At 37.2% G+C, this 24,090-nt stretch overlaps 1 protein-coding gene across 2 annotated transcripts in view; it reads right to left on the reverse strand.

The window, feature by feature from the left end:
* adcy5 (adenylate cyclase 5) overlaps positions 1-24,090 on the reverse strand; it is a 46,346-nt gene that overhangs the window by 14,924 nt on the left and 7,332 nt on the right. The window contains exons 2-14 of one of the 2 annotated variants that reach the window (XM_062067392.1): positions 20,752-20,901; positions 20,567-20,688; positions 16,497-16,608; positions 12,912-13,039; positions 12,690-12,848; positions 12,486-12,627; positions 9,440-9,568; positions 6,614-6,636; positions 4,508-4,652; positions 4,271-4,368; positions 2,485-2,572; positions 1,428-1,544; positions 1,209-1,367 (exon numbers count right to left, since the gene is read on the reverse strand). In XM_062067392.1, coding sequence (XP_061923376.1) covers positions 1,209-1,367; positions 1,428-1,544; positions 2,485-2,572; positions 4,271-4,368; positions 4,508-4,652; positions 6,614-6,636; positions 9,440-9,568; positions 12,486-12,627; positions 12,690-12,848; positions 12,912-13,039; positions 16,497-16,608; positions 20,567-20,688; positions 20,752-20,901 — 1,572 coding nt within the window. Of the gene's footprint in view, positions 1-1,208; positions 1,545-2,484; positions 2,573-4,270; positions 4,369-4,507; positions 4,653-6,613; positions 6,637-9,439; positions 9,569-12,485; positions 12,628-12,689; positions 12,849-12,911; positions 13,040-16,496; positions 16,609-20,566; positions 20,689-20,751; positions 20,902-24,090 lie in introns of both variants that reach the window. The other variant, XM_062067391.1, reaches the window with a different exon arrangement.

Below are 24,090 nucleotides of genomic sequence, written 5' to 3' on the forward strand. Positions count from 1 at the left end.
ACACACACCCCTTAATTACCTCACACACCACGACACATACTGATGGAGGAGGAACACACACCCCTTATTTACCTCACACACACCACGACACGTACTGATGGAGGAGGAACACACACCCCTTTTTAACCTCACACACACACCACGACACGCACTGATGGAGGAGGAACACACACCCCTTAATTACCTCACACACCACGACAAGTACTGATGGAGGAGGAACACACACCCCTTAATTACCCCACACACACCACGACACGTACTGATGGAGGAGGAACACACACCCCTTAATTACCTCACACACACCACGACACGTACTGATGGAGGAGGAACACACACCCCTTATTTACCTCACACACACCACGACACGTACTGATGGAGGAGGAACACACACCCCTTAATTACCTCACACACACCACTACACGTACTGATGGAGGAGGAACACACACCCCTTAATTACCTCACACACACCACGACACGTACTGATGGAGGAGGAACACACCCCTTATTTACCTCACACACACCACGACACGTACTGATGGAGGAGGAACACACATCCCTTAATTACCTCACACACACCACGACACGTACTAATGGCGGAGGAACACACACCCCTTATTTACCTCACACACACCACGACACGTACTGATGGAGGAGGAACACACACCCCTTAATTACCTCACACACACCACGACACGTACTGATGGAGGAGGAACACACACCGCTTATTTACCTCACACACCACGACACGTACTGATGGAGGAACACACACCCCTTAATTACCTCACACACACACCACGACACGTACTGATGGAGGAGGAACACACACCCCTTATTAACCTCACACACACCACGACACACTGATGGAGGAGGAACACACACCCCTTAACCTCACACACACCACGACACACTGATGGAGGAGGAACACACACCCCTTATTAACCTCACACACACCACGACACGTACTGATGGAGGAGGAACACACACCCCTTATTTACCTGAAGGCCACACCTGTCCTTTACTCTTTTATATTGTTACACAAACTGTTATACACTATTGCTACATTCTTTTTATTCAACTGTTTTAAGTGTTATACATTATTGTTTATTTGCTTTTTAACTGTTGTATATCAAACCACCGCTTTACACCATTTTTACACCGTTTTATTCAACTGTTATTAAACTGTTTTAATAAAGAGTATTTTTCTGCACCTCAGGGAAGCTGCAAAAGGGGGCGTGGTCACCACAGGGACTGCGGGGCGGGTCCAGGGTGTAGTTGAGAAAGTGGGCGTGGCAGGCGTTGACGGCGTCCAGGCTGATGTTAAGCTCCGCCCCAATGCAGCTGCGCAGGTCGCGGCCGCTGCAGGTGAACTGAGAGAGGTCAGAGGTTAAGGAGGCGTGGTCACAGGGCGAGGGTCCGTGAACGCTCACGATGTTGACGAAGGCCGAGAGGAAGACCACCAGGATGGTGACCACGCCCAGCAGGGTGCTGTTCAGTCGGGACTGCACCATCCTCCTGGACAGGGTCTGCAGGGGGGCCGGGAAGACCTGGACCAGGACACTGGATTAGGAAGACTTGCTACAACACAAGGTCATCATGACACAGACCCCATAGCAGCTGTAGACCGAGGACAACATGACATGACACAGACCCCGTAGCAGCTGTAGACCGAGGACAACATGACATGATACAGACCCCATAGCAGCTGTAGACCGAGGACAACATGACATAACACAGACCCCATAGCAGCTGTAGACCGAGGACAACATGACATGATACAGACCCCATAGCAGCTGTAGACCGAGGACAACATGACATGACACAGACCCCGTAGCAGCTGTAGACCGAGGACAACATGACATGATACAGACCCCGTAGCAGCTGTAGACCGAGGACAACATGACATGATACAGACCCCATAGCAGCTGTAGACCGAGGACAACATGACATGACACAGACCCCGTAGCAGCTGTAGACCGAGGACAACATGACATGATACAGACCCCATAGCAGCTGTAGACGGAGGACAACATGACATGACACAGACCCCGTAGCAGCTGTAGACCGAGGACAACATGACATGACACAGACCCCGTAGCAGCTGTAGACCGAGGACAACATGACATGACACAGACCCCATAGCAGCTGTAGACCGAGGACAACATGACATGATACAGACCCCATAGCAGCTGTAGACCGAGGACAACATGACATAACACAGACCCCGTAGCAGCTGTAGACCGAGGACAACATGACATGATACAGACCCCATAGCAGCTGTAGACCGAGGACAACATGACATGACACAGACCCCGTAGCAGCTGTAGACCGAGGACAACATGACATGACACAGACCCCGTAGCAGCTGTAGACCGAGGACAACATGACATGACACAGACCCCGTAGCAGCTGTAGACCGAGGACAACATGACATGACACAGACCCCGTAGCAGCTGTAGACCGAGGACAACATGACATGACACAGACCCCATAGCAGCTGTAGACCGAGGACAACAACATCAGCAGCGTGAGGATGAGCAGGCACGCCATGAAGGAGCCCATCATCAGTCTGGACCTGCGGGGAAGTACACTTCATTAAGTACACTTGCATCAGTACACTTCCATCATCAGTACACTAGAACAAGAACACTTCCATAAGTACACTATACAAAGTTCAATACATAAAGTACACTATAACAAGTACACTTCCATCGATACACTTCAACAAGTACACTGTAACAAGTACACTTCCATCGATACACTTCAACAAGTACACTGTAACAAGTACACTTCCATCGATACACTTCAACAAGTACACTGTAACAAGTACACTTCCATCGATACACTTCAACAAGTACACTATAACAAGTACACTTCCATCGATACACTTCAACAAGTACACTGTAACAAGTACACTTCCATCAGTACACTTCCATCAGTACACTTTGACAAGTACACTATAACAAGTACACTTCCATAAGTACACTTTGAAAAATACACTTCCATAAGCACAGTATAACAAGTACACATTCATCAGTACACTTTGACGAGTACTTTTTTGACAAGTACACTTTGACAAGTACACTATGATAAGCTCACTATAACAAGTACACCTCCATCAGTACACTTTAACTAGTACAAGTAACCTTTTGACAAGTACACTTCGATAAGTACACTTTGATGAGTACATTTCATAAAGTAAACTATAACAAGCTCACTATAACAAGTATACTTCTATCAGTACACCTTAACAAGTACACTTCAACAAGTACACTTCAAATGACAGAAGCTGTGCAGGGGAGTAAAGTAGTTGAGTGTTTAAGTGTTATTCAGGTGTGCAGGGGAGTAGCAGTATAAAAGTGTTGTGCAGGGGAGTAGCAGTATAAAAGTGAGTAGTCACCAGGGCATGAGGAGCATGTGGTGCAGGGGAGTAGCAGTATAAAAGTGTTGTGCAGGGGAGTAGCAGTATAAAAGTGAGTAGTCACCAGGGCATGAGGAGCATGTGGTGCAGGGGAGTAGCAGTATAAAAGTGAGTAGTCACCAGGGCATGAGGTGCAGGGGAGTAGCAGTATAAAAGTGAGTAGTCACCAGGGCATGAGGTGCAGGGGAGTAGCAGTATAAAAGTGAGTAGTCACCAGGGCATGAGGTGCAGGGGAGTAGCAGTATAAAAGTGAGTAGTCACCAGGGCATGAGGTGCAGGGGAGTAGCAGTATAAAAGTGAGTAGTCACCAGGGCATGAGGTGCAGGGGAGTAGCAGTATAAAAGTGAGTAGTCACCAGGGCATGAGGAGCATGTGGTGCAGGGGAGTAGCAGTATAAAAGTGAGTAGTCACCAGGGCATGAGGAGCATGTGGTGCAGGGGAGTAGCAGTATAAAAGTGAGTAGTCACCAGGGCATGAGGTGCAGGGGAGTAGCAGTATAAAAGTGAGTAGTCACCAGGGCATGAGGTGCAGGGGAGTAGCAGTATAAAAGTGAGTAGTCACCAGGGCATGAGGAGCATGTGGTGCAGGGGAGTAGCAGTATAAAAGTGAGTAGTCACCAGGGCATGAGGTGCAGGGGAGTAGCAGTATAAAAGTGAGTAGTCACCAGGGCATGAGGTGCAGGGGAGTAGCAGTATAAAAGTGAGTAGTCACCAGGGCATGAGGTGCAGGGGAGTAGCAGTATAAAAGTGAGTAGTCACCAGGGCATGAGGAGCAGGGGAGTAGCAGTATAAAAGTGAGTAGTCACCAGGGCATGAGGAGCAGGGGAGTAGCAGTATAAAAGTGAGTAGTCACCAGGGCATGAGGAGCATGTGGATGCAGAAGATGAAGAGGAAGACCAGGGAAGAACACAACATGGATGCCCCCAAGCGAGAGTCCACCTGTCTGGAATACTACACACAACTCTCAGATTATTATTATTTACATGTACATTCATATATATAATTATTATTATTTACATGTACATTCATATTCATGTATAATATGAATATTGCTATTATTAATCATGTAGATGAATATTCCTAGTCTGACCTTCTTCTCCAGGTCAGGTTCTCTGAAGGTGAGCAGGAACTTCTTGACATGTTCTGAGCGCAGGCGGTCGATGCTGCGAGCGTCTATAGCACGTGCCAAGAACTCATCCACCTCATCCTCCGCCTTCATCTTGTCTTCTGTCTGTCTGCACACACACATACACTACTTTTACTACACTACACTACACTACTTTTACTACACTACACTACACTACTTTTACTACACTACACTACACTACACTACTTTTACTACACTACACAACACTACTTTTACTACACTACACTACACTACTTTTACTACACTACACTACACTACTTTTACTACACAACACTACTTTTACTACACTACACAACACTACTTTTACTACACTACACTACACTACTTTTACTACACTACTTTTACTACACTAAACAACACTACTTTTACTACACTACACTACTTTTACTACACTACAAAACACTACTTTTACTACACTACACAACACTACTTTTACTACACTACACAGCACTACTTTTACTACACTACACTACTTTTACTACACTACACAACACTACTTTTACTACACTACACTACACTACTTTAACTACACTACACTACACTACTTTTACTACACTACACAACACTACTTTTACTACACTACACTACTTTTACTACACTACTTTTACTACACTACACAACACTACTTTTACTACACTACACAACACTACTTTTACTACACTACACTACTTTTACTACACTACTTTTACTACACTACACAACACTACTTTTACTACACTACACTACTTTTACTACACTACACAACACTACTTTTACTACACTACACTACTTTTACTACACTACACAACACTACTTTTACTACACTACACAACACTACTTTTACTACACTACTTTTACTACACTACACAACACTACTTTTACTACACTACACTACTTTTACTACACTACACAACACTACTTTTACTACACTACACAACACTACTTTTACTACACTACACAAGACTACTTTTACTACACTGCACAACACTACTTTTACTACACTACACTACTTTTACTACACTACACAACACTACTTTTACTACACTACACTACACTACTTTTACTACACTACTTTTACTACACTACACTACTTTTACTACACTACACTACACTACTTTTACTACACTACACTACATTTACTACACTACACAACACTACTTTTACTACACTACACTACACTACTTTTACTACACTGCACAACACTACTTTTACTACACTACACAACACTACTTTTACTACACTACACTACTTTTACTACACTACACTACTTTTACTACACTACACAACACTACTTTTACTACACTACACAACACTACTTTTACTACACTACACTACTTTTACTACACTACACAACTACTTTTACTACACTACACAACTACTTTTACTACACAGCACAACACTACTTTTACTACACTACACAACACTACTTTTACTACACTACACAACACTACTTTTACTACACTACACAACACTACTTTTACTACACTACACTACTTTTACTACACTACACAACACTACTTTTACTACACTACACAACACTACTTTTACTACACTACACTACACTACTTTTACTACACTACACAACACTACTTTTACTACACTACACAACACTACTTTTACTACACTACACAACACTACTTTTACTACACTACACTACTTTTACTACACTACTTTTACTACACTACACTACTTTTACTACACTACACAACACTACTTTTACTACACAACACTACTTTTACTACACTACACAACACTACTTTTACTACACACACACACCCTCCATCACTGTCACACTATGATAGATAAATAGTACTTGATTGATTCCCTCAGGAAAATTTAACTACAACTATTAAAAGAATAAAAACATACTTTTATAAGTTATTGAACGCTAGTTCCAAAGCAAGCTGAAAATAGAAGATCCACAACAGAAGTGTGCTGCCCCCAGGTGGCCACACATGGGGATGCCGCTGGAGGCAGCGTCATGGCGATGATGTCACAGGCAGCGGCTGCAAAGTGGTTTCCATAGCAACAGGAAGAGCAGGCTAAAGATGAAAGGTGTGTTTGACTCACTTGTCCTTGGGGTCCTCGAAGCCCTGCAAGGTGAAGAAGACAAAGATTGTCCTCAGCTGATGCACCACTCTGATCAACAGTCCAATCACCATGGTAACCAGGAGGCCAATGTCAACTGTCAATCAATTTACTCATTTGTTGACATCAAATTTCACATCTTTGAAATGATTGAACTTCACTTTATTCTTCTTCTCTTTTAATCCTCCTTTTCTACTTCCTTGTTTCTTTTAAACAAATTATCTTCATGAGTGACAAAATAATAAGTACTAAAAAAATCATCTTAAACATTTTAAGAAAAGGAAAGTAGATTTGGTATTATTTGACTAATTATTCTCTTTTATTGAAATATTTAGTTTGCAAAGGAAATAATTATTTTGTTTGGTATTGAATTTAATCTATTTTATTATTATATTATATTTATTATATATACGATTATTTTAACGTCATAAACTTATTTTATTGGAACATATCTACCTTATTTAGTTTATTCAATTGTTCTGTTGTTTTATTTCTTCTTTAAAATGAATACTTTTAATTGTATTTCTCTATCCTTCATAATATTTAGACATTATAAATATTGTATTTATTCATCCCAAAATAAATTGTCACACAAAATGTTTGAACAATCAGTTTAAAAAATAACAACAAAGAAATCAGAAAATAAACAACATTTTAGGATTAAATCAGGATAGCATCTTTTATCATATTTATATTTTATTTCATATTAGAATTCTTTGCAAATATATTATTTTGTATTCAATGTATTATCTTTAGTTTAGTACGTCTATCTTACATGAATATATATTCTTCTTTCTTATCTCTAATTTAACCTTCTGGTATTCTTATCAAAACACTATTTCATTTTTATTCATTTATATATTTCAAAATTATACATTTTTTGTCTTGTTTTAAACGATTTGATTTCATTCCATGTCTTTTTATATATTACTTTACAGACTTCCAGTTGGAAGAAATGTTTTAGTTGAACTAAATCAGCTGGATGCTCTGATGACCCTTAAAGAGAAAGAAGTGATGGCCCGTTAAGAAAAAAACAATTATTCCTCCTTAAAAAAATTTTAAAAAACTGATTCCCCCTTAAAAAAAAAAAGTGATGTCGCCTTAAAAAAAAAAAAGGTGATGTCGCCTTAAAAAAAAAAGGTGATGTCGCCTTAAAAAAAAAGGTGATGTCGCCTTAAAAAAAAAAGGTGTTGTCGCCTTAAAAAAAAAGGTGTTGTCGCCTTAAAAAAAAAGGTCATGTCGCCTTAAAAACAAAAAAAAGGTGATGTCACCTTAAAAAAAAAAAAGGTGATGTCGCCTTAAAAAAAAAAAAGGTGATGTCACCTTAAAAAAAAAGGTGATGTCGCCTTAAAAAAAAAGGTGATGTCGCCTTAAAAACAAAAAAAAGGTGATGTCACCTTAAAAAAAAAAAAGGTGATGTTGCCTTAAAAAAAAAAAAAAGGTGATGTCGCCTTAAAAAAAAAAAGGTGATGTCACCTTAAAAAAAAAGGTGATGTCGCCTTAAAAAAAAAAGGTGATGTCGCCTTAAAAAAAAGGTGATGTCGCCTTAAAAAAAAAAGGTGTTGTCGCCTTAAAAAAAAAGGTGTTGTCGCCTTAAAAAAAAAGGTGATGTCGCCTTAAAAACAAAAAAAAGGTGATGTCGCCTTAAAAAAAAAAAAGGTGATGTTGCCTTAAAAAAAAAAAAAGGTGATGTCGCCTTAAAAAAAAAAAGGTGATGTCACCTTAAAAAAAAAAAAGGTGATGTCGCCTTAAAAAAAAAAGGTGTTGTCGCCTTAAAAAAAAGGTGTTGTCGCCTTAAAAAAAAAGGTGTTGTCGCCTTGAAAAAAAAAGGTGATGTTGCCTTAAAAAAAAAAAAAGGTGATGTCGCCTTAAAAAAAAAAAAAAGGTGATGTCGCCTTAAAAAAAAAAAAAGGTCATGTCGCCTTAAAAAAAAAGGTCATGTCGCCTTAAAAAAAAGGTGTTGTCGCCTTAAAAAAAAAGGTGTTGTCGCCTTAAAAAAAAAGGTGATGTCGCCTTAAAAAAAAAGGTGATGTCGCCTTAAAAAAAAAAAAAAGGTGATGTCGCCTTAAAAAAAAAAAAAGGTGATGTCGCCTTAAAAAAAAAAAAAGGTGATGTCGCCTTAAAAAAAAAAAGGTCATGTCGCCTTAAAAAAAAAGGTCATGTCGCCTTAAAAAAAAAAAAAGGTGATGTCGCCTTAAAAAAAAAGGTCATGTCGCCTTAAAAAAAAAAGGTGTTGTCGCCTTAAAAAAAAAAGGTGTTGTCGCCTTAAAAAAAAAAGGTGATGTCGCCTTAAAAAAAAAGATGATGTCGCCTTAAAAAAAAAAAAAAGGTGATGTCGCCTTAAAAAAAAAAAGGTGATGTCGCCTTAAAAAAAAAAAAGGTGATGTCGCCTTAAAAAAAAAAAAGGTGATGTCGCCTTAAAAAAAAAAAGGTCATGTCGCCTTAAAAAAAAAGGTCATGTCGCCTTAAAAAAAAGGTGTCGCTTTAAAAAAAAAAGGTGTTGTCGCCTTAAAAAAAAAAGGTGATGTCGCCTTAAAAAAAAAAAAAAAGGTGATGTCGCCTTAAAAAAAAAAAAGGTGATGTCGCCTTAAAAAAAAAAAAGGTGATGTCGCCTTAAAAAAAGAAAAAGGGATGCCCCCTTAAAAAAAAAAACAGAAAAAGTGATGCCCCCTAAAAAAAACAGAAAAGAAAAAGTGATGCCCCCTTAAAAAAAAGAAAAAAAAGTAATGCCCCCTAAAAAAGAAAAAAAGAAAAAGTGATACCCCTAAAAAAAGTGATAGTGCCCCCTTAAAAGAAGTGACGTGTTACCATCCTCTTCATCTCCTTGGACACCTGGTTGTTGGCCAGGTGGTTGTAGAAGGTTCTGTCGGTCCAGTTGTGACTGACTGAGTTGGTCCTCTGGCGACTCATCTTGGCGATCATGGCCTTCTCTTCTTTCTGACAACAACAACATCCATCACTGACCTTGGGCTGCTTGCCTGTGTCTCTCTCAGAGGTCATAGTCACACACACACACACACACACACACACACACACACACACACACACACACTAGGTGTGGCCAAATTATCCTCTGCATTTGACCCATCACCTTTGTTCACCCCCTGGGAGGTGAGGGGAGCAGTGAGCAGCAGCAACTTTCATGCTTCTTTCAAAACAATCAATTGCATTGATTTGCCATCAAATTTAAGGTTTTTGTTGCTGCTAAAGTGCTAACTGCATGTTGGTAACATTCTGCTAAATATTCCTCAGATTAACTTCATTTAAACTGTTATTATTTTTGGAGCATTTGTGAAGATTTAAGAATATATAAACACATTACAAGAAGTATTGAGAAAACTGTGTAGAGTTTTTTGCTAAAGTGCTAACAATCTGCTTCTAATATTATAAACACATTTCAACAAGTGTTGCTAAAGTGCTAACAATCTGCTTCTAATATTATAAACACATTTCAACAAGTGTTGCTAAAGTGCTAACAATCTGCTTCTATTATTATAAACACATTTCAACAAGTGTTGCTAAAGTGCTAACAATCTGCTTCTATTATTATAAACACATTTCAACAAGTGTTGCTAAAGTGCTAACAATCTGCTTCTATTATTATTAACACATTTCAACAAGTGTTGCTAAAGTGCTAACAATCTGCTTCTATTATTATAAACACATTTCAACAAGTGTTGCTAAAGTGCTAACAATCTGCTTCTATTATTATAAACACATTTCAACAAGTGTTGCTAAAGTGCTAACAATCTGCTTCTAATATTATAAACACATTTCAACAAGTGTTGCTAAAGTGCTAACAATCTGCTTCTATTATTATAAACACATTTCAACAAGTGTTGCTAAAGTGCTAATAATCTGCTTCTATTATTATAAACACATTTCAACAAGTGTTGCTAAAGTGCTAACAATCTGCTTCTATTATTATAAACACATTTCAACAAGTGTTGCTAAAGTGCTAATAATCTGCTTCTATTATTATAAACACATTTCAACAAGTGTTGCTAAAGTGCTAACAATCTGCTTCTAATATTATAAACACATTTCAACAAGTGTTGCTAAAGTGCTAACAATCTGCTTCTATTATTATAAACACATTTCAACAAGTGTTGCTAAAGTGCTAACAATCTGCTTCTATTATTATAAACACATTTCAACAAGTGTTGCTAAAGTGCTAACAATCTGCTTCTATTATTATAAACACATTTCAACAAGTGTTGCTAAAGTGCTAACAATCTGCTTCTATTATTATAAACACATTTCAACAAGTGTTGCTAAAGTGCTAACAATCTGCTTCTATTATTATAAACACATTTCAACAAGTGTTGCTAAAGTGCTAACAATCTGCTTCTATTATTATAAACACATTTCAACAAGTGTTGCTAAAGTGCTAACAATCTGCTTCTAATATTATAAACACATTTCAACAAGTGTTGCTAAAGTGCTAACAATCTGCTTCTATTATTATAAACACATTTCAACAAGTGTTGCTAAAGTGCTAACAATCTGCTTCTAATATTATAAACACATTTCAACAAGTGTTGCTAAAGTGCTAACAATCTGCTTCTATTATTATAAACACATTTCAACAAGTGTTGCTAAAGTGCTAATAATCTGCTTCTATTATTATAAACACATTTCAACAAGTGTTGCTAAAGTGCTAACAATCTGCTTCTATTATTATAAACACATTTCAACAAGTGTTGCTAAAGTGCTAACAATCTGCTTCTATTATTATAAACACATTTCAACAAGTGTTGCTAAAGTGCTAACAATCTGCTTCTATTATTATAAACACATTTCAACAAGTGTTGCTAAAGTGCTAACAATCTGCTTCTATTATTATAAACACATTTCAACAAGTGTTGCTAAAGTGCTAACAATCTGCTTCTATTATTATAAACACATTTCAACAAGTGTTGCTAAAGTGCTAACAATCTGCTTCTAATATTATAAACACATTTCAACAAGTGTTGCTAAAGTGCTAACAATCTGCTTCTATTATTATAAACACATTTCAACAAGTGTTGCTAAAGTGCTAATAATCTGCTTCTATTATTATAAACACATTTCAACAAGTGTTGCTAAAGTGCTAACAATCTGCTTCTATTATTATAAACACATTTCAACAAGTGTTGCTAAAGTGCTAACAATCTGCTTCTATTATTATAAACACATTTCAACAAGTGTTGCTAAAGTGCTAACAATCTGCTTCTATTATTATAAACACATTTCAACAAGTGTTGCTAAAGTGCTAACAATCTGCTTCTATTATTATAAACACATTTCAACAAGTGTTGCTAAAGTGCTAACAATCTGCTTCTAATATTATAAACACATTTCAACAAGTGTTGCTAAAGTGCTAACAATCTGCTTCTATTATTATAAACACATTTCAACAAGTGTTGCTAAAGTGCTAATAATCTGCTTCTATTATTATAAACACATTTCAACAAGTGTTGCTAAAGTGCTAACAATCTGCTTCTATTATTATAAACACATTTCAACAAGTGTTGCTAAAGTGCTAACAATCTGCTTCTATTATTATAAACACATTTCAACAAGTGTTGCTAAAGTGCTAACAATCTGCTTCTATTATTATAAACACATTTCAACAAGTGTTGCTAAAGTGCTAACAATCTGCTTCTATTATTATAAACACATTTCAACAAGTGTTGCTAAAGTGCTAACAATCTGCTTCTATTATTATAAACACATTTCAACAAGTGTTGCTAAAGTGCTAACAATGTGTTCCCTCCAATCTGATGACAAATTAGGAGTAATGTTGAGAAAAGTGTGTGATTCTTGTTCTGGTGTGGTTGCTAAAGCGCTAACTTGATGTGAGCATGCGTACCCGCTTCTGGCTGCATCCCACGATGAGGAAGGTCTCGATGCGGTTCCTCTTCAGGTATGCGTTCCTCTCGCCTCCCGTGCCCGCCTCCACGTGGTAGTCGCCGTTGAGGTAGGCGAGCGTGGCCTCGGTGATGTGGATGCGCCTGCACGGCACACAAAGTTGACGTTATCGCTGAAGCGCGGTGTCTCTGAGGGCGTGGCTCACCCCGCCTCGCCGCCAGCCTCCATCTGATTGGCCAGAGTCACGTCGTTGGACCAGACGTCAAACTGCCACTTCCTGAGGCCCAGCACGCCGCAGTGCACGCGGCCGCTGTGGATGCCCACGCGCATGTTGACGTTGACGCCCGTCACCTCCCTCACCAGCCTGACACACACACAGGTGAGGAACAGGTGTGGCCCATGACGTCATATTAGGGCGGGGCCTTACGAGATGGCTTCGATCATGTCCAAGCCCATCTCCACGCAGCAGTGGGCGTGGTCAGCGCGGGCCTCAGGCAGGCCGGACACGCAGTAGTAGCAGTCGCCCAGGATCTTGATGCGCAGGCAGTGGTTCTCCTGGAGGGGGCGGAGTCAATGTAGGGGGCGGAGTCAATGCTGACAATGAGCGTCCTTTCACAATCAAAAGACCACCAGCAGATCAATAATTCATCAGGGATTTCAAAATAAAAGGCGTACGATGCTATTGATTGTGGTCACTTCATTAGGCACAGCATGCAATAAAACCTTGTGAGGTTTTAATGTTTTTTATCCAACTATTATTATTCAATTACTATTCAACTGTTTTAAGCTATTACTTAACTACATTTAATTCAAGTGTCTTGCACAACTATTAAACTATTTTATTAAGCTGTTTCAAGCTATTAACTTTTTTTAATTCAACTATTCAACTGTTTTTATTAAGCTGTTTTAAGCTATTACTTAACTATTTTTAATTTAAGTGTCTTGCACAACTATTAAACTGTTTTATTAAGCTGTTTTAAGCTATTACCTAACTATTTTTAATTCAACTGTCTTACACAACTATTAAACTGTTTTCATTAAACTGTTTTAAGCTATTACTTAACTAGATTTAATTGAAGTGTCTTACACAACTCTTAAACTGTTTCATTAAACTGTTTCAAGCTATTAACTTTTTTTATTCAACTGTCTTACACAACTAATAAACTGTTTTTATTAAGCTGTTTCAAGCTACTACTTAACTATTTTTAATTCAAGTGTCTTACACAACTATTAAACTGCTTTTTATTAAGCTGTTTTAAGCTACTACTTAACTAGATGTAATTCAAGTGTCTTGCACAACTATTAAACTGTTTTAAGTTATTACTTAACTATTTTTTAATTCAACTATTTTACACAACTATTAAACTGTTTTCATTAAACTGTTTCAAGCTATTAACTATTTTTAATTCAAGTGTCTTACACAACTATTAAACTGTTTTTATTAAGCTGTTTTAAGTTATTACTTAACTATTTCTAATTCAAGTGTCTTACACAACTATTAAACTGTTTTTATTAAGCTGTTTTAAGTTATTACTTAACTATTTTTAATTCAAGTGTCTTACACAACTATTAAACTGTTTTTATTAAGCTGTTTTAAGCTACTACTTAACTATTTTTAATTCAACTGTCTTACACAACTATTAAACTGTTTTTAATCAACTTTTGCAAGCTATTAACTTTTTTTAATTCAACTGTTTTACACAACTATTAAACTGTTTTTATTAAGATGTTACTTAACTATTTTTTAATTCAACTGTTTAACACAACTATTAAGCTGTTTTAAGCTATTACTTAACTATTTTTAATTCAAGTGTCTTACACAACTATTAAACTGTTTTTATTAAGCTGTTTTAAGTTATTACTTAACTATTTTTTAATTCAACTCTTTTACACAACTATTAAACTGTTTTCATTAAACTGTTTCAAGCTATTAACTTTTTTTTATTCAACTGTCTTACACAACTATTAAACTGTTTTTATTAACCTGTTTTAAGCTACTACTTAACTATTTTTAATTCAACTGTCTTACACAACTATTAAACTGTTTTTATTCAACTGTTTCAAGCTATTAACTTTTTTTAATTAAACTGTTTTACACAACTATTAAACTGTTTTTATTAAACTGTTACTTAACTATTTTTTAATTCAACTGTTTTACACAACTGTTAAACTGTTTTTATTAGATGTTTTAAGCTATTACTTAACTTGTTCATGTGTATTATAGTGGCTATAGAACGGGGGTGTGGCCCGTGGGTATGTTTTCAACGACCGTCATTAGCATTGTTATATTAGCATGCTAGCTTTTTTGCTAATTGTGCAGTTGTACACCTCAGTGTCAATTATTTTGTCACCTGACAAATGATACCAGTTAGCATGCTAACATTAGCATGCTGGCTAATTGTGTCGCTATACACCTCAGTCATATTTTGCTATTTGATGCATGCTAGTGTTAGCAGGTTATCATTTGGAGGAAAAAATCAGGTGATATATTTTGGTACTTGGACATGTTATTGTTCGTATTTTAGCACGCTAACATTAACATGCTACATTTTTTTTGACCTAATTCAGTGTCATGTTTGTATTTGACTAATACTAACTGTAAGCATACTTATGTTAGCACTTTAGCATAGTACCGTTAGCATGCTGTTTCTTTACCTGCAGGTGTGTGGTTAGCATGCAAAGTGGGAACATTTCAATTGGACTTTGACTTTTCAGCATTCACATGACATTTCTACCAAATGTGCCATATTTGAGTCCTTTGTAAAAGATGTATATTGTGTAGTGTTTAAAGCAGGGGTCAGCAACCTTTTTGAAAGCAAGAGCTACTTCTTGGGTAGTGATTAATGCGAAGAACTACCAGTTTGATACACACTTAAATAAATTGCCAGAAATAGCCAATTTGCTCAATTTACCTTTAACTCTATATTATTATTAATAATTAATGATGTTTACACTTAATTGAACGGTTTAAAAGAGGAGAAAACACGAAAAAAATGACAATTAAATTTTGAAACATAGTTTATCTTCAATTTCGACTCTTTAAAATTCAAAATTCAACCGAAAAAAAGAAGAGAAAAACTAGCTAATTTGAATCTTTTTGAAAAAATTTAAAAAATAATTTATGGAACATCATTAGTAATTTTTCCTGATTAAGATTAATTTTAGAATTTGGATGACATGTTTTAAATAGGTTAAAATCCAATCTGCACTTTGTTAGAATATATAACAAATTGGACCAAGCTATATTTCTAACAAAGACAAATCATTATTTCTTCTAGATTTTCCAGAACAAAAATTTTAAAAGAAATTCAAAAGACTTTGAAATAAGATTCAAATTTGATTCTACAGATTTTCTAGATTTGCCAGAATAATTTTTTTGAATTTTAATCATAAGTTTGAAGAAATATTTCACAAATATTCTTCGTTGAAAAAACAGAAGCTAAAATGAAGAATTAAATTAAAATGTATTTATTATTCTTTACAATAGAAAATAAAAAAAATACTTGAAGATTGATTTAAATTGTCAGGAAAGAAGAGGAAGGAATTTAAAAGGTAAAAAGGTATATGTGTTTAAAAATCCTAAAATCATTTTTAAGGTTGTATTTTTTATCTAAAATTGTCTTTCTGAAAGTTATAAGAAGCAAAGTAAAGAAATTAATTTATTTATTTAAACAAGTGAAGACCGAGTCTTTAAAATATTTTCTTGGATTTTCAAATTCTATTTGAGTTTTGTCTCTTAGAATTAAAAATGTCGGGCAAAGCGAGACCAGCTTGCTAGTAAATAAATACAATTTAAAAAATAGAGGCAGCTCACTGGTAAGTGCTGCTATTTGAGCTATTTTTAGAACAGGCCAGCGGTCTACTCATCTGGTCCTTACGGGCTACCTGGTGCCCGCGGGCACCACGTTGGTGACCCCTGGTTTAAAGTGTGTGTTTCCTCACTGCCGCCAGCTTGTTGAGTCCTTTGTAAAAGATGTATATTGTGTAGTGTTTAAAGTGTGTGTTTCCTCACCGCCGCCAGCTTGTCAAAGCGAGCAAAGAGCTCATTGAGCGTCATCACCAGCTCCTGAGCCGTGCACTGAGACGCCAGGCTGGTGAAACCCTCGATGTCAGCGAACAGAATGCTGCACAAAACACAAACAACAACAAAATAAGCACACAACCTTTAAGTTCAAGTCACACACACACACATATATATATATATATATATGTGTGTGTGTATCTATATATACAGTATATATACACATATATATACTGATGGAAGCAGATCAGAATCATATTGCTTGGATTGGAGTGTCCTTGAGTAGACAGGCAGAGCGCTGTTGAGACTGCCATAACATTCCTAAGATAAGGAGCACAGGGCAGTGCTGAGCTTGGGGGGACAGGAGGTGGAGGGGAGACCGAGCTAGACCGGGCAAGGGGAACGCTGGTGTGCTGGATTGGTCTCACGGTTGTCCTCTAAGCTTGGAGAATAAACCACAAAATACCAATTACTGCCTGTTAATTGAATATAAACATCAGCTTATGTGCCATAAAAAGAATCTGGGAGAAACTAGCAATTTGAATTCCCCATTGGAGGAATGCTGGTCAACGCAACAATACATATACTGTATATACATATACACATATATATACATACATATATATATATATACACACACACACATATATATACATACATATATACATATATATATATATATATATATATATATATATATATATATATATATATATATATATATATATATATATATATAAATAAATTGGAAGGCAACAACAGCGCCTCCTTGCCACAGCCGCTGGAATAAAGATGTTGTGTGAAAGTGAAGAGGACTATGCTGACATTCAAAAGTTGTTCTGCAGAGTTTCAAGAACTTTGAACCCCAATTGAAAAGTGTGTGGTTGATGAGCCTTTTGTTCCAGGAATGCAGCTGTCTGCAGTTTATGTTGACATCTGTTCCTTTACTCAATATTATTATTATATATTTCTTTATTTTACTTGTTGGATTTGATGGTGTCAATTGTTGTTGTCTAACAATCTATAAACATTTCAAGAAATAAAAAATATTACAATTTAAGATGTTTCTGTCCAACTATTATAGCTTTTGAAGTTCTTATATGTTAGTATTCATAACTAGTACCCACTTTGTCCAAACCTGTCTCAATATTTGTGCTCCTAAATGGTTTTGTCTATTATACTTTTTAAAGTTGTTAACGTTTTAGTTATCAACATGTAATTAACGTGTTATTAATCCTAACTAGTCCCCAACTATGTCAACATTTCCCATTTGTTTGTGCTGGAAAATGTTTGGTGCAACTATTCCAGTTGGAAGTTCTTTGGATGGTATTAATTAGTGTTATGAATCATAAGCAGCCCTCCTACTTTGTCAAATCCTCCCCAATCAAAAATGGTTTTCTAGTTATTAACAATTGATGATTAATAACCAGCTCCATTAAACGTTTATAAGACAAAATATTATAATAATTAGACCTAAAATGTTTGCGGAACAAACGATGGGGACACGTTTGGGGAGATTTTGACAAGGTAAGGGGGGGTTGGTTATGAATCATAACTTGTTAATAACTTATAAACTGTAATAGTTAAACCCAGACATTTTCCAGCACAAACACAAGGGTTAAGTTTGAGGAGATTGTGACATAGTTGGGGACTAATTATGAATAATAACACATTAATGACATGTTAATAACATAACACCATACAATGCTAACTGAAACTCTATAATAGTTACACCAACAGTGTTTGCAGGACTAACCATTGGGACTGGTTTAGGAAAGTTATGATTAATAACACGTTAATTACACATTAATGACATTAACTATAATAGGTAGACAAAAACAATGATTAGGACTGGTCTGGTCTGGGGAGATCTATTTATGATTAATAATATTTAATTACACATTAATAACAACAACTTTAATAGGTAAACAACAAACAAATGATTGGGACTAGTTTAGGAAGGTTTTTGACAAGGTGGGGTCAAGTTATGATTAATAATAGTTAATTACACATTATTAACATAAAACGTTAACATAAAAACTATATAGAGGTAAAAAAAACAATTGGGACTTGTTTGGGGAGATCTGGACAGGGTGTGGTCTAGTTATGATTAGTAATAGTTAATTACACAAGGTGTGGTCTAGTTAAGATTAGTAATAGCTAACTCCACAAGGTGTGGTGTAGTTATGATTAGTACTAGTTAATTGCACTAGGTGTGGTGTAGTTATGATTAGTACTAGTTAATTGCACAAGGTGTGGTCTAGTTATGATTAGTACTAGTTAATTGCACAAGGTGTGGTCTAGTTATGATTAGTACTAGTTAATTGCACTATGTGTGGTCTAGTTATGATTAGTACTAGTTAATTGGACAATATGTGGTGTAGTTATGATTAGTACTAGTTAATTGCACACAGTTTGGTGTAGTTATGATTAGTACTAGTTATGTGCACTAGGTGTGGTGTAGTTATGATTAGTAATAGTTAATTCCACAAGGTGTGGTCTAGTTATGATTAGTACTAGTTAATTGCACTAGGTGTGGTGTAGTTATGATTAGTAATAGTTAATTCCACAAGGTGTGGTGTAGTTATGATTAGTACTAGTTAATTGCACTAGGTATGGTGTAGTTCTGATTAGTAACAGTTAATTGCATCAGGTGTGGTGTAGTTATGATTAGTACTAGTTAATTGCACTAGGTGTGGTGTAGTTATGATTAGTACTAGTTAATTGCACTAGGTGTGGTGTAGTTATGATTAGTACTAGTTAATTGCACTAGGTGTGGTGTAGTTATGATTAGTAATAGTTAATTGGACAATATGTGGTGTAGTTATGATTAGTACCAGTTAATTGCACTAGGTGTGGTGTAGTTATCATTAGTACTAGTTAATTGCACTAGGTGTGGTGTAGTTATGATTAGTACTAGTTAATTGCACTAGGTGTGGTGTAGTTATGATTAGTACTAGTTAATTGGACAATCTGTGGTGTAGTTATGATTAGTACCAGTTAATTGCACTAGGTGTGGTGTAGTTATGATTAATTGCACTAGGTGTGGTGTAGTTATGATTAATAATAGATAATTGCACTAGGTGTGGTGCAGTTATGATTAATTGCACTAGGTGTGGTGTAGTTATGATTAATTGCACTAGGTGTGGTGTAGTTATGATTAATTGCACCAGGTGTGGTGTAGTTATGATTAATTGCACTAGGTGTGGTGTAGTTATGATTAATTGCAGCAGGTGTGGTGTAGTTATGATTAATTACACTAGGTGTGGTGTAGTTATGATTAATTGCACCAGGTATGGTGTAGTTATGATTAATTGCACTAGGTGTGGTGTAGTTATGATTAATTGCAGCAGGTGTGGTGTAGTTATGGTTAATTGCACTAGGTGTGGTGTAGTTATGATTAATTGCACTAGGTGTGGTGTAGTTATGATTAATTGCAGCAGGTGTGGTGTAGTTATGATTAATTGCACTAGGTGTGGTGTAGTTATGATTAATTGCACTAGGTGTGGTGTAGTTATGATTAATTGCAGCAGGTGTGGTGTAGTTATGATTAATTGCACTAGGTGTGGTGTAGTTATGATTAATTGCACTAGGTGTGGTGTAGTTATGATTAATTGCAGCAGGTGTGGTGTAGTTATGATTAATTGCACTAGGTGTGGTGTAGTTATGATTAATTGCACTAGGTGTGGTGTAGTTATGATTAATTGCACCAGGTGTGGTGTAGTTATGATTAATTGCAGCAGGTGTGGTGTAGTTATGATTAATTGCACTAGGTGTGGTGTAGTTATGATTAATTGCAGCAGGTGTGGTGTAGTTATGATTAATTGCAGCAGGTGTGGTGTAGTTATGATTAATTGCACTAGGTGTGGTGTAGTTATGATTAATTGCACTAGGTGTGGTGTAGTTATGATTAATTGCACCAGGTGTGGTGTAGTTATGATTAATTGCAGCAGGTGTGGTGTAGTTATGATTAATTGCACTAGGTGTGGTGTAGTTATGATTAATTGCACTAGGTGTGGTGTAGTTATGATTAATTGCACTAGGTGTGGTGTAGTTGCTACCTGACGTTGTCGTGCTTCTGGATGTAGATCTTGTGGAACATCATGTCCTCCTGCTTGGCGTTGATGTCGGCCTTCATCTCCATGGCGACGTGGCGAGGAAGCACGGAGAGCAGCAGACGTTCCTGCCGGGACAAATATTAGTGGGCGTGACCCCGGCCGGAAGCTCAGTGAGGTTGTCACATCACCTGCTGCTGGTTCTCCCTCTGAGAGTGCAGGCGCGCCTGGATGCACTCTCTGGTCTCCTGGAAGGCCTGCCTCTGGGAGCCCTCAGCGGGGTAGTGAGTGCACACACCCACCATGTTGCTGCACCAGAAGATCAGCACGTTGGACACCACCTGCACCAATGACACCATATTCAAGAACTGATCACGTTGCAGGCCACATTGAATCACGTTGCAGGCCACGACTGACATGAAATACCACTTTAAATGACATTAAAATACCAATGATTGTCACACACACACTAGGTGTGGCCAAATTATACTCTGCATTTGACCCATCACCCTTGATCACCCCCTGGGAGGTGAGGGGAGCAGTGAGCAGCAGCAGTGGCCGCGCCCGGGAATCATTTTTGGTGATTTAACCCCCAATTCCAAGCCTTGATGCTGAGTGCCAAGCAGGGAGGTAATGGCTCCCATTTTTATAGTCTTTGGTATGACTCAACCGGGGTTTGAACTCACAAAGTACCCATCACAGGGCGGACACTCTAACCACTAGGCCACTGAGCTGGCAGGCCACATTGACTAATGTGACACTGAATGACGTAATAGGCCACATTGAATGATGTATTAGGCCACATTGACTAATGTGACACTGAATGACGTAATAGGCCACATTGAATGATGTATTAGGCCACATTGACTAATGTGACACTGAATGATGTAATAGGCCACTTCAATGACGTGGCAGGCCACATTGACTAATGTGACACTGAATGATGTAATAGGCCACATAGAATGATGTAATAGGCCACATAGAATGATGTATTAGGCCACATTGACTAATGTGACACTGAATGATGTAATAGGCCACATAAAATGATGTAATAGGCCACATAAATGCTGTAACAGGCCACAGTGAATGATGTGGCGGGCCAGATTTGGGCCTTTTGGTATTCTACTAATACTAACTGTGAGTATGCTAATGTTAGCATGAGCATGCTAGTTCATTTTGCTTATATTTGTGTTACCTGACACTGTCTGGCCAGCGTGCTAACTGTTAGCATTCCAGTTGCACTTTGGCTCACAAAGATGTGAGTAGTGGTGGAACAGCCCTGCTTTAGTGGCACATACATAAGTACATACATAAGTACATACATAAGTACATACATAAGTACATACATAAGAACATACATGAGCACATACATAAGTACATACATAAGCACATACATAAGTACATACATAAGTACATACATAAGCACATACATAAGTACATACATAAGTACATACATAAGCACATACATAAGTACATACATAAGCACATACATAAGCACATACATGAGCACATACATAAGTACATACATGAGCACATACATAAGCACATACATAGGCACATACATAAGCACATACATAAGCACATACATGAGCACATACATAAGTACATACATGAGCACATACATAAGCACATACATAAGCACATACATAAGTACATACATAAGTACATACATGAGTACATACATGAGCACATACATAAGCACATACATAGGCACATACATAAGCACATACATAAGCACATACATGAGCACATACATAAGTACATACATGAGCACATACATAAGCACATACATAAGCACATACATAGGCACATACATAAGCACATACATAAGCACATACATGAGCACATACATAAGTACATACATGAGCACATACATAAGCACATACATAAGCACATACATAGGCACATACATAAGCACATACATAAGTAGACACGTGAGAGCTAGCTAGCTGCAGTTGACAGGATCATCATAACGTGTCTACTTCAAGTGGAGCGCAGCACAAAAAGGAGAAGAGAAGCAGCAGCATCCCTCCCTCCCTCCCTCCCCCGCGCTGCCATGGCAACAACAAGCATCACTTCAAGTCTTGCAACAGGTCAACACAAACATAATTATTCTATTAATATATCAGCTCTTATTTGGAAGGACAGCTACACATGACTTCTATTTATTACCACTCTATTGTTGTTGTTGTTGTTGCGTCACATGATCACTAATCACTAATACTCCATGCTGCACGACACTATTAGGTACACTGCAACCTGCCTCTTCCAATACTTCATTAATATCATATATATATACATATACATACATAATATACATACATAATATACATACATAATATATATATATATATATATATATATATATATATATATATATATATATATATATATATATATATACATATATATATATACACATAAACATATATATATACATATATATACATATATACACACGTGTGTATATACATATATCTACACACACACATATTCCCACAAGGTTGGGAGCATGGGATTGTCCAAAATGTGTTGATATTCTTTCACTGGAACTAAGGGGCCAAGCCCAACTCCTGAAAAACAATCCCACACCATAATTCCTCCTCCACCATATGTCACACTTGGCACAATGCAGTGTGAAATGTAGCGTTCTCCTGGCAACCTCCAAAGCCAGACTGGTCCATCAGATGTAAAAGTGTGATTCATCAGTCCAGAGAAGGAGTCTCTACTGCTCTAGAGTCCAGTGGTGATGTCCTTTACACCACTGCATCCCACACTTTGCATTGGACTTGGCGATGTATGGCTTAGATGCAGCAGTTCTGCCATGGAAACCCATTCCATGAAGCTCTCTGCGTACTGTACGTGGGCTAATGGGAAGGTGACATGAAGTTTGGAGCTGTGTAGCAAGTGACTAGTCTTTGCACTATGCTGACCTCTCTGGCAGTTTACCTGGCCTACCACTTGCTGGCTGACTTGCTGTTGTTCACAACTTTTCTTATAATAAAGTGGACTTTGGAATATTTAGGAGCCAGGAAATTTCACGACTGGATTTGTTGCACAGTAATGAAATAATGAAGTAGAAAAAATGGCATGTAAAAATAATAAATGGATTGTTTATTTTCACTTTGGTAAAATTGGGCAAATTTTGTCAAATGATTTCCGTGAAAATGTTTGTTCTGTTTTTTTGTTTTTTTTTGTGGCCATGTCATTTCAGAAGGCCTGGTGGGTTTGCACTCTCCAGAACTGGACTATACAAAGGAGAACAAGTGAATAATATGGAATTATTGAGCTCATGAGTTAAGAATATTAGCCAGAGTGTTTGTTTGTCAAGTTGCCTCGTGGATCTTCAGGCAGGCCAAACATTCCTGGGATCTAAACCTGGAAGAACACGGGGCCTGCAGAAGAGGCCACAAAGTAAAGCCGTGAGTGGACCACGACAGTGAGCACTGTGTTGATGCAGGTCATGTGCAGACAAGAGGATCAGAGTCTCTCACATGAGCAACAAAGCTGCTGCAAAAAAGTGACTAAAA

Source organism: Entelurus aequoreus, linkage group LG13 (genome assembly GCF_033978785.1).
Source record: "Entelurus aequoreus isolate RoL-2023_Sb linkage group LG13, RoL_Eaeq_v1.1, whole genome shotgun sequence".
Taxonomy (NCBI): domain Eukaryota; kingdom Metazoa; phylum Chordata; class Actinopteri; order Syngnathiformes; family Syngnathidae; genus Entelurus; species Entelurus aequoreus.